This window comes from Lissotriton vulgaris, chromosome 1_1 (genome assembly GCF_964263255.1).
Source record: "Lissotriton vulgaris chromosome 1_1, aLisVul1.2, whole genome shotgun sequence".
NCBI lineage: Eukaryota > Metazoa > Chordata > Amphibia > Caudata > Salamandridae > Lissotriton > Lissotriton vulgaris.
In genome coordinates this window covers 1,069,796,289-1,069,808,498 of record NC_141685.1, presented here as the reverse complement: position 1 = coordinate 1,069,808,498, position 12,210 = coordinate 1,069,796,289, and the positions used below count along the sequence as shown (strand labels likewise).

At 44.2% G+C, this 12,210-nt stretch overlaps 1 protein-coding gene across 1 annotated transcript in view; it reads right to left on the bottom strand.

Moving 5' to 3' along the window:
* Nucleotides 1-826: 826 nt before the first annotated feature.
* LOC147748573 (thiosulfate sulfurtransferase-like) overlaps nt 827-12,210 on the bottom strand; it is a 28,762-nt gene continuing 17,378 nt past the window's right edge. Inside the window, exon 2 of the mRNA XM_086963188.1 lies at nt 827-1,492. Coding sequence (XP_086819314.1) covers nt 1,194-1,492 — 299 coding nt within the window. The 3' untranslated portion in view covers nt 827-1,193. The remainder of the gene's footprint in view (nt 1,493-12,210) is intronic.

The following is a 12,210-nucleotide window of genomic DNA, read 5'->3' as shown; positions in this document are numbered from 1 at the left end:
GCCCTATTCAGGATAGGGCAAGCCAACAACGGCCAGACTCATAATAAGGCCCTAAGGGCCAAATGTATCAAGCCTTTTGCGAATCGCAGAGGCCAAAATTCGCAGAATTTAGGCCTTTGCGAATCGCAAAAGGCCTCTTTGCATGTTTTGGTATGTATGAAATATTCGCAAAATAAGGAATAGCAAAGATTTGCGATTCCTTATTTTGCCATAGCATTTAAGGAATCGCAATTTTGCGATTCCTCAAATGCTATGTATGTAGCATTTTTGAGCTGCGAATTATGGTTAAGAATTCGCAAATTACCACCAACTTGTAGGTGATGGTAACGTGCGAATTCTTCAAAAAATGCACAATTTGGCATTTTTTAAGGTGGCATGTGATGCACACACATGCCCATAGGGCAAGTATGTGCGCCATATGCACACTCATGTACATTTCAGGGGTGAAGCAGGGTGTCTTTGAGACACCCCTACACCCTTGAAATAATTCTCAAATTGCGATTAGCAAATTGCGAATTCGCAATTTGAGAATTATTTCGCAATCATTCCTATGGGCCTCCTGGCCCATAGGAATGCATTGGAAATTATTCCTTAATTGCGAATTTGCAAAATGCGAATTCGCAATTAAGGAAGATTAAGGAATCGCTAAAAAAAAGCAAATTTCTTCATACATACCATTTTGCGATTCCTAAATAGCAATTCCTTAAAAATCGCTATTTAGGAATCGCAAAAGGGTTTGTTGATACATATGGCCCTAAGTCTCTAATTAATATTATTTTTTGTTGTATTAGCAATGTGCGTACATAGATTCACTCTGCACAGAATAGTGGGTACTTGTATTGTTTTAATAAATGAGTTATAATTGAATGCTTGTCTTCAATTGTTGCTTTTATACCCAAGCTCACTTGGACATATTGGGCTGCACTCGTTTCTTATGAGTACACAGTCATATTAAGGCATGCAGCTACCTTATGACGCCACCACAAATGGCCACAAGGGCCCCAGACTGCAATACATAACTTCGAAAATTCAAAGGGAGCTTCCAAATGGAAAAATATCTTGTTTTCTGCAGCTCCAAAAAAATCACTGTACTGCCGATGCACACTGGGGCACCCTTTCACCGTTGACTGTTGGATAGATAGGTCAAAGACAGGGCTTTAAAGCTTTTTACCACTTCACAGGATGCACCCCTTTTATCCTGAGTTCCTCTTCCCCTCGCTAATAATGTCCTCTGGATTGGCCCGTATAACCCACTCACTCCAGGAGCCATCGTAAACTGCCACATCTTCCTTGCCTAAAGTGTGCGCAGCCAGGGCGACGCTGCAAGCTGTGACACCTCTGTGGCAGGTAGCCACGAGTGGCCGGGTCAGATCCACTTTCTTCTCCAGAAACAGCCTCTGTATCTCTTCAGCCTGCTTTTGATGGCCAGACTCAGTGAAGAAGTTCAGGAGCGGTATGTTGATAGTACCAGTGAAGTGTCCATGCCTGAATCCTGGATCCAAAGAAGGAGAAGACAGAGATTTGAAAATGTCAAAAGTAAGCTTGATAGATTTGATCATGCAGACAATTTTCTTCATTCCTAGACAATATCAGAGCATTGGCATTTTCAGCTGAATTACATTAGCCACACCCGAATACCTTCTTTATAACCTTTTAAACCAATTAGAGGGAACATATCGGTAACCATTCATTATATGTGTCATAAGCACAAGTTTAAACATATTGGGGGTCATTTATAGTTTGGTTGTCATAAAACTGGTGCAGTACAGACATTTTCTCTACCTGCACAGCTACCTCATTCTATCTTATTTAGGCTCATCCATTGGCTAGGCAGATATTTTTCTCCGGAGACATTTTGGGCGGAAAATGGTCATGGTGACACATGGCAAAACCTGTATACTGTTCCTTTTGTTACTATGTGGGCAGCTGAAGCAGTCTTTATTCACTATTATTGTTAAATGGTTTGTATGTATTTAAAAATGTATAATAAATTAAGATTTTATGTATTGGTTTTTGGTTTAATATTATGTTTTATGTATCTTTTATGGTTGAGTATTTACCCGAATCAATAAATGTATCTGGCTACTTGTGTCATTTCCAAAAGACAAACTCCCAAAGATCCACCATAACTAACGTCTCCCGCTCACTAGGGTTTTTCTCCCTGCAAGTTGGGGATGTGTCTCAACCTGTTCTGGGTGTGCCACCATGCTTGATATGACAAACCCAAAAGAGGGGATGTTAGTAACAATGGCTTTGGAAGGGCACCCAAAAGGGTAGCTGTCCAATTACAATCCGGCCTTCAGCGGTTCTGGGTCAAGGGTTTTTTCAATGAGCCTATTATCCAACCTGAGTAGGTCCTCTTCTTCGGCAGTCATACACCCATCTCCTTAGTGTGTTCCCTAGGATCCTAAAGCTGCTAGAAGACTTAACGTTAAATGCTTCACACTCAAAGGACCATCGGACCGAGTAGAGAAGCCCCAATCCCATCCAGCAAATATCTCTATCAGACTTTGAGGACTAGGAGGTGGGGGGTTTAGCAAGGAGAGGGCCCTAAGCCCTCTCTTCTTTCAATATAACACAATAAAATACAGCTTTATAGGAATGACTAAATACATGTATTGCCAAAGATTGGATGATTGCAGTAGTTCTGTTTAATGTTCTTGAGCCATTAATGAATCATTAGATATTCAAAGAGAGATACCAGGTCTTTGTCGTGTAGAATCCAAATAATGTGTAAAAGGTTTCTACTATGGGCTTTGGGAGCTGTGGCACAGCCAGTGTGTCATGGGCCCTATTGCAAGGAAAGAAATGCTCCCCCCTCCCAACCATGAAATACAGCAATAATCAGTGGTCACTTTTAAAATGTATATTTCTTTTCTTGCCCGATATTGTATTTTCAATGATTGTATTTAAACGATCTTATCTGATTGCACTTGAGACTGAATTTCTCTATGCTATATATATAGTCTGTTTCTAACATATATTTTTTTTAATAACCACTACGATTTCTCAGTTGCTCTTGGTGAGCGAAGCGGACCCACTCATGAGGTTTTTGCTGTCTAATAGGAGTGTTATTTAATCCATGTGTTTGTATTTAGATAACAGCTTGAATTTGATCATGTGTGGATATTTATTCATTTTTCTCTTGTCTTATTTTGTGATGTTTTATGTGAACTTTTATGGTTATTTTTAACTGAAATAAAGTTTAACTGATTGACAGTGGTCAGTAGGCCCCTAAGGCCTTTGGGTCCAGGCTCCGCAGCACCTGCTGCACCAATGGAATCGACACCAGAGTGGGAGGCCTTTTCACCTTCCAAGGCATGTATTCCGTATGACTTCGGTAAGAGAGGCATGACAATGCATTTACCAGTCTGTTCAAAGTGGAAAAGTGTCTAGTTTAACATAGAGACAAATCTTGGTAGTTTTGGTTGCTACTAACCACTTCCAATCTTTGTAATCAGGAAAGCACAGACAGAGCGCTCACCACCTTGACAACAGGTTGGGAAATAGCCCCCAAAGCGCTCACCACCATGACAACAGGTTGGGAAATAGCCCCCAAACTCTCCGGTGAGAGACTGGAGACCAGTCTAGTGTTCATCTCAATTTCCATACATTATGGTTTCCTGGAAGGCTACCACTCTTCATTAACTGAGAGATACATTTTAGTGCTCTACAGAACACCAAAAATAAACTGATAGAGGTAAAACGGGGGGAAAGTTTGAACTACCAACATGCACTGGGGCATAATACTGGCCCAACATCAGATACACGGAAGGCAAAAAGTCCTTCACTGGAGAGTTCTGCCATATCAGTGGATAATATCTATTTATAAAGAAGTTCATGTCATTATTGTACATCTTAATTTTAAAAATAATAGACCTACCAGTAACATATTAAACGTCCTTAATAGGAAACATTAGTGGAATGTAATTTTTTAACAGAAACATGACATTGCATTTGAATACAATATGTGTTTATTGATATTATAGGTAATAAGAAGAGAAACAAATAAAATTAAGAAATGCAATGTAAAAGATTGCTAATTTAAATAAAGGTAATTTTGATAATCTAAGGACCTTACGCATCATTGGCAGAGTCTAACTTACTTTTCATCCTGAGACAAGCAACAAAGATCCACTATAAGATCTTCAACTATGTCAATAAATAGGTACTAAAATTCTCAGTATTATCTTAAAACTGAAAAATTCTTAATAAATATGCATTATATTTGAAAAAGTCTTCCAATTATTGTGCTAGACTTCCTAACGTGAGCATTTCCACACAATATTAAAGTTTAAGCAGTAGTCTTTTTTCTGTTTCTACTGACCCCCCCAGGCACTTATGTGCAAACAGTTTTCAGTTCCTACATTTTCCATTGCTATTTATCATACTTTTTTCTGTTGTTTAGTGGCTTTGTTTATTGTAGATGTTTTTTTCGATTTGAATCGATTTGTGTTGTGCTGAGAACTCTTGTTCTCGTCTTTCTGTGGATCTTTGTCCAGAAAGAGTTCTTTTTGTAATTTGATGTAAATCTCTGTAGTTTTTGAGGAAATAAAAAAAAAGTGTTATTGGTATCTAGAGATGCGGATCTTGCTGTGTATCTGACTGATCTCAAAATGAGATCTGATTGGCTGCACCACTCCAACCAGGAAGTAGGGCCAGCCATCATGAGACGTTCCTGCGTCCCAAGAATAAAGGCCAAAAAAAGCCCACAAGGGCCAGGGTTGGATTACCCTGACCCCATAGGGCTGGTGGTGGGATCCTACATGGACCCCGCCTGGGTCCAAAAACATTTTTGGGGGTATTTTGCTGTGAATTTGCTGAGGAACTGCAGCAAAATTTATAAAAACAAGCATGGTATCCCGCGTTGTGTATTTTACGCCTCCCAGATGAGCCAGTGCCAGTGGGAACAATACATATATATTTGAGGGGAGGGGGGACACGCATGGGTCCCCTCCCCACACTGATCTCAGTCTCAGGGACCCCATCTTCTGAGGCACAGCCCCCGGGGACCCAGCCACAATTACCGTAAGGAGAGGGGCCCCCTCCCAGAACCAATATTGGCCCTAAGGACCCCAGGGACGGCTCATCTATTATGTCCTGGAGTGCCTACCCTGGGACACAATGGTTTCCCTGCCTACACAGGCGTTGGCAGGGAAACCTAAGTTTGCTCTCACTTGGCGGTAGAAATTTCAAAATTCCCACCAAGCAGAAGAAAACATTAACTCCATTCCCAGGAGGAGAGAGCATGAAAAATGCTACTATCCACTGGGAGCTGACTTTTCATCTGTTGCCCTGCCAGCACCGAAGAGAGCACGGAAACACTGTTAAGATTGCTCCGTTCAGCATTTTTGGCTGGTCCGTGCAGGCGGGCTCAATTTCGGCTCCCACTGGAGGTGTGAGCCAGCTGGGGTTATGGGAGCCTTGGGGTTCCCCCCACTGCCCCCAATCATAGTGTAGTGAGTGCCCTAGGTGGGCACCAGGGCACCCGTCCTTTGTTTGCTTGACCATGGGGGTGGGGTCCCCAAGCCCGAAATTGGCTTGGGGAGGGGAGGCTGTGGCCCCTCTCCATTTTTGCAATATGACTGGGCCTAGGGGATGGGGTCCCCGGAGCCAAAATCAGCCCGGAGTCGGGAGGAGTGGGGGCGGGGGGAGCTGTGTGCTCCCTCCCCTCAGGCCCCAAGATATGTGGTCCCTAGGGCCAAAATCAGCACAGGGTAGGGGCCTTGTGCCACCTGTAAATATAGGGACAGGCCTCGGGTAATGCTGTCTCCAGGGCCAAAATCAGCCTGGGGAGGGGGGCGCGTGCCACCCTCCCCTACTCCCCCCAAAAAATACGCTGGGGGATTGTGACCCAGAGGCCCACGGAAGGGGACGCTTGTCCCCCTCATCCACAAATCGTGCTGGGCCCAATGGAATTGGGTCCCTGGGGCCGAAATCAGCCCAGGAGGGGGCCACATGCCAATTACCCATTAAATATGGTGCTGGGCCCTTGGGGAATAGGGTCCCTGGGGCAAAAGCAGCCCAGGGAGGGGGTCCTGTGCCCCCTCCCTCTTGAGCTGGGTCCCAGGGGATAGGGTCCCCTGGGACTAAAGCAGCCTAGGGAGGGGCCCGTGGATTGGCTGCTTTTGTGGGGTTGGCTACAGGGCCTGGCCACAGGCCAGGCCTTGTGGCAAACCCCAGCTGTAAGCAGTGTGGGGTTGTCTGCATATGCGGGGTTGGCTTTAGACCTTGTGGTAACCCCCAATGCACACGGCCAAAAGCAATGCCTTATTAGGCCCCGGGGACCCCATCCCTTGTGCCAAACACAATGCAAAGGTGCCAGGGGTCCATGTAGCCGCATCCCCGAGCCTTATTAAACCTTGGACACCCCATTCCCTGGGGCCAAATTGCATAATTAAGGGGAGGGAGGCATGCAGCCCCCCTTACCGAGCCTTCTTATGCCCTGGGAGCACCATCCCCCAAGGACAAATTATATGGGGGTGGAGGGCGTGAGACTCCCCTACCTCAGCCTTTTAAGGCCCCAGGGACCCCATTCCCTAGGGCCAAAACCAATTAAAAAAGGGGAGACAGTATTGCTTTCGATGTATTCTGCCTGTGGGCAGGTGCAAACATATGTTTCCCTGCCCACACTAGTTGGGTTTAGTAGAAGCACTGACTTCCTGAAGTGCAGCAGGTGCTACACCTGGACCTATAAGAAGTGGATGTGATCATAGAAAATCAGATAATCAGCGGTACGCAAACTTGTCGAGTACCTCTGCATTATGTATGAGGGAACTTGTTAACGCGTAGGTTGCACCTCGGGGGCAGGGCAGGTGTGTGTGTTTGTGTTTGTAGGAATCCTACAAACCAGCTGCGCATGCTGTACCGCTTCTGTTTCTTTAAAGAAATGCACGTTCAGGTGCCTGTTTTGTCTGCAAGAGAAGTGTGTACTGCGGTTGTCCATGACGTCACAGGTGTAGCTTCCACTGGTGCAGCAGGTGCAGTGGCACTGGGCCAGAGCCCTCAGGGGGCCAACTGAGCCCTGATAATTGCTGTACTTACCTACCCGAAGAGCAGTCACATGGGCTTGTACCCTTGCTTGCACCAGGGCCCTTGGCATCCTTGCTATGCCTCTTCATGACTTACCTGCCTATGTGTAGTAGTGAACATGGAGGAAACCATTAATAAACAATTCAAAACTATAGACATTGTCAATGTTGTTGGTTTTTGGCGCCATGACACGAGTTCTCCATGGATATGTATCAGAGGTGAGCTGATATGTAGACATGGGCAGACGTTCGGCGTTTGAGTCGAGATCAGCTGTAAGGCTGCCAAGGCTGGGGCAGAGGCGGTCACATGTAGGACACAGGACTTTTGGTGTGGCCCCCGCTTTGGCGCCAGATCAGGGGATGCAAGGAGTTTGGACTCTGACACCACACAGAGATCTGAAAGCACTGGAGGCCACAGGAGTGGAATGTGAGTCTTTTCACATAAACGGTAATGGTTAACAGAAACATAATGATTCTCACGCATAAGACTTCATGGATATCACTGAGGACACTGAGGCAATGTCAAAAGTGGGAAGCTCTCTCTCATCGAAAGAGACTGTTCTCCAACCTGCGAGGCCAACACTCTGTGAGTGCAACTGGGCCCAGTGTGCACGATTCACGTCCAGTCAAGGAAGCTCAGCCCCTAGTAGTGGAACTCGCAGCCAGCGGGGAGACTGCACTGCAAGGCTTCAGACTGCCACATAATGACTGCATCTCTGGTTCAAAGTGTGAGACTCACCCCCACAGAATAAAACTACTGCCATCAGAATTATGTGATTCTGTGGATGCAGGGTTCTCCGCATTGGTATGGATTTAAAGCATTTGCCAAATAAACCATCACCAACTGCATAAACTGCAGATGTTAACAAAAAATGAATAATTTCTATCTTAAAGGGATCAAGTCACTAAAATTACTATTGCTGCTAGTGGAAGGACGTTTGGAAATGTTCACGGATCCTCTTTCTTTTGTTTATTGTATTTCAGTGCTAAACTAGTATTAATGTGGTGGAATATGTGCCCGGATTAAAAATTACACAATAAACAAGTAATACTATCACAAAATGTGCTGCAAAATTGCAGATAATTTCCTTTTTCTTGCTGTATAATTTAGTCAACTGTGCCACGTGATTTGATATTCCTCTGCCGCATAATTCCACAGGCCCTGAATAAAAGTCAGCTCCAACTAGTGACCACACAGCCAACAAGTGACACTACGCTCCAAAGTGTCAGGCATGCACTCAAATGAGTACATCTGCAACTGCGGTCCGAGGTGTGAGACTCACACTAGACCAACGAAATACACCCTCAGGGTGTACAACCTACATCCAACGAATGCTGCAAGTAGAGTTTTCAAGCTTTGATAATGCGTAGGAGTGAGAATTATTTAGCATATTTGATGACATCAAGGGAAATGATGCTACACAATCTTTAACATTCCTTCATTTATACTTTATTTTGGTTAAAATTCAGTAACAAAAAAATACGGCAATAAACACAAAACAGGGCTTGCGTTTGTCAGATTTTCAACGGCTCTAGATGTTAGTACAGCAACCGCATTAAAACTACTTTCATAGCACCTGGAATCCTGGATTAAGAATTATGGGGCATATTAGCAGGGAACCTCGTTAAAATTATCGCCGTTTTATCGGCAGGAAACTGCCGATAAAACAGCGATAATGGGCTTGCTAATAAGCGTTATAGAAATCCTATAGAATCCCAGGTTAGATGTCCTGCACATGTAACCTGGGATTCTATAGGAATTCTATAACTCATATTAGCAAGCCCATTATCGCCGTTTTATCGGCAGTTTCCTGCTGATAAAACAGCGATAATTTTAACGAGGTTCCTTGCTAATATGCCCCTATATTATCACGTTGCAAAAAGTGATCAGGCGCCAATTTCCACACAAGGTCCTAGGGGCATATTACCAACAAGTAGCGATATTTATCGCGAAATAGGCTTAGCAGCGCCAGGCCACTCACCTGGACTTGCTGTTCCGCTGTTTAACTCTGCTGTGCGAGGGAACTTCCTCACGCTGACTGTCTCCTGCGCTGCCTGCCCAGTGTTAACGCTCATCTCTCAGCGCTCCGTGGTGCTGCCTTCCCTGGACTCGCTGGTGTGAGCGAGAGCTGCGGTCGGCACGCTCTGTCCCACGCTCCCAGCTCGAGTCCATAGGGTTGAGGCCAGGGTGTAACAACAGCACACTCAGCCTGGGGGACTGCGAGGACCAGAAATCCCAGCTTGGATCAGCTGGTTCCTCTTCCCCCAGGCGACACGCCCACGGACACGCCCACCGGCGAAGCAGGATTTAATTTCGTGACACCCGCTTCGCGGGCGCCACTCACCTGGACTTGCTGTTCCGCTGTTTAACTCTGCTGTGCGAGGGAACTTCCTCACGCTGACTGTCTCCTGCGCTGCCTGCCCAGTGTTAACGCTCATCTCTCAGCGCTCCGTGGTGCTGCCTCCCCTGGACTCGCTGGTGTGAGCGAGAGCTGCGGTCGGCACGCTCTGTCCCACGCTCCCAGCTCGAGTCCATAGGGTTGAGGCCAGGGTGTAACAACAGCACACTCAGCCAGGGGGACTGCGAGGACCAGAAATCCCAGCTTGGATCAGCTGGTTCCTCTTCCCCCAGGCGACACGCCCACGGACACGCCCACCGGCGAAAAGTACAAATAACTTCTAGCTCCCCGCGACGCGGGACGCGCGCGGGACCAAGCGCGGAGCTTAGCCCGGGCAAAGGGTGGGCCGTCTGTGGCCGTCCGGGGACGACCGAGGACGGGACGGGCCACCCCATTTACACCTCACTTAGGATTACAGGTCTACCGGACTACTTGGAACAAAAAGATTCGACCGATTGCTCTCTCCAGCAGTGACTGTATTCTAACTCAGGCATATCTCTAGGAGTTGAATAATCCTTCCTTCCGTCCTTTTTATAATCCATCACATTTCGCCGAAGATCAATTTAGAAGATCAATTTAGATAAAACTAAACCTCTTACAAATTCGATACAGAGCTAACATAAAATTTAGATAGATACCATTAACTGATTTCTAACCTTCTTATGATGGCCTTAAAAAAACTTCGTTCCAGAACAATCTATATGAAGCGCATGGGTACTGACGCAGCTGTCAGAAAATCTGCTGACAAATCGATGAAACCAGGACAAATCTCATGTACTCCGGCAATAACTAAATATTTCTCCACCCTCTCTACGAAAAATCACTCATTTCTTCTTACATCAGAAGAAGAAAAAAAGCGAAATCTCTCAATTAACAAGACGGAACATCAGTTGCTATCACACTCTGAACTAAGCAACTGTAACCAAGGATCATCAAACATAGAGAACAACCTGGCAAAGATCTCCCTCTCTGAAGAGTATCATAAATCAATCTTAGAGATGTCACAAATAACACCCATAAAACACCAGGATAACGAACTCGTTTTGGAGGTCTCTGCAAGTAATATTACGAAGACGGAAGAAGAAAAATTAGTAATTCCGCTAAGTCAAAACCAGCCACTTACCAGTTCCCCAGAAAAATCACCCAAACTGTATTCTAATCAAACTAACCTCACTGACCCCCATTTTTCTAATCTAACTCCGGTAGCCACTGTTTCACCCCTGTCAAAAGCACTTTTTTCCCTACAGGACATTCTGGAATCAGTTCTCACCCACCTTGGTCAAATTCTAGCTAATTCTGATGACACTCTGGATGTCCAAATAGGTATTCTCAAATTCTTGGTGGAAGAAAAAAAGAAAAAAGAACTTTCTAATGATACATCTAACAAACCTATAACAGCCAACCTATTACAAACTGAAGATGGCTGCAAAAAAGGAACTAGGTCTCCAAAAACGCAAGATGCAAGTACACAAACATCGGATGTGATAATAATTGAGACTAAAACTAAGGAAATAAGAAAAAAGAAAAAAACTCCTATAACCTACTCTCTCAAGAATCTGTTCAGAGAAGAAAATGAAGACATCTCCGAAAATAAAATCAAACACTATCCCATTTTTTCCAACAAAGAAATCAACACAGGTCCAGGTCTTATAGCTCTTGACAATAAAGTAGATTCAACGAGAGCTATCAATGTACAGGAATTAAATCAGACGGGAAAGATCAAAAATAACAAAGACCAGGAAGAAATAATGGGAAAGAAAAAGAGAAGAAAACCCCTGAGAAGAATTCAGAAGAAAAAAGGGAATAAACTTAAATTTCAAAAACATACTTTCTCAAACTTAGTGAACTCCCCAGCAACTCAAATAACACCACTGGTGAAATCTCTGAACCCAAAAGCTGAAGAATACTGTCCGACCATAGTAAAAAGTCTAACAGTGCAAAAAACCAAGGATACAAAAGAACTACAAGACTATAAAATACGGCAGTGGGATGGAAATCTATCAAAACACTTAATAATAGAAGAACTCTTTCCTACTGACAATATGCCGTTCAATCGCTGTAGAATAATTAATCTATTACAAGAAATACCATCCCTGAACTCTCTGACAAGTAAAGAAATTGACCTAGTACGCTTTCCGAAAAAAGAAAATGACAAATTAGTACAAGTGCCATTCTTTTCCCCAGTTCTCCCTGGAATAATTATAAGAGAGAAGGAAATTCTACATAAGAATGGCTATGATGTAACCTTAATACCAGAACTTAAAACCAATTTACAAAACAAAGCTGTAATTAGACAAACTCATACTAATAACAATAATCTCAGTTGAGAATGGGGAGAATCTGCATCAAACAACATGAGAAAAGACACACTAAAAATACAAGTAATGCACGGCGAAAGGTCAGTATGGTCCCGGGACACAGATCTAAAAGATAAAGAGAACACTCTAAAATCTTGGGCGTGGCTATCAGAAGCTTTAAACAGTAAAAAAATGGATAAACCACAACAACATCTGGTTTAGCAAAGGTTTGAAGCTTTTGTCATGGAATCTGGCCGGGAAAACCTCCAACAAAATGAAAGATGCAACTAAAGATCATCCAGATATTCTTGCCCTGCAAGAAACATGGTCAACCACTCCCTTCACACAAAAAGGATATTATGTCTATGAAACCTCAGCAAAAAAATCCAAAAGGGGTCATGCGAAAGGAGGTATGGCAATCTTGCTGAAAGAAGATTATTCTTGGTCACAAGAAATAATTGATACATATTCACATAACCTGCA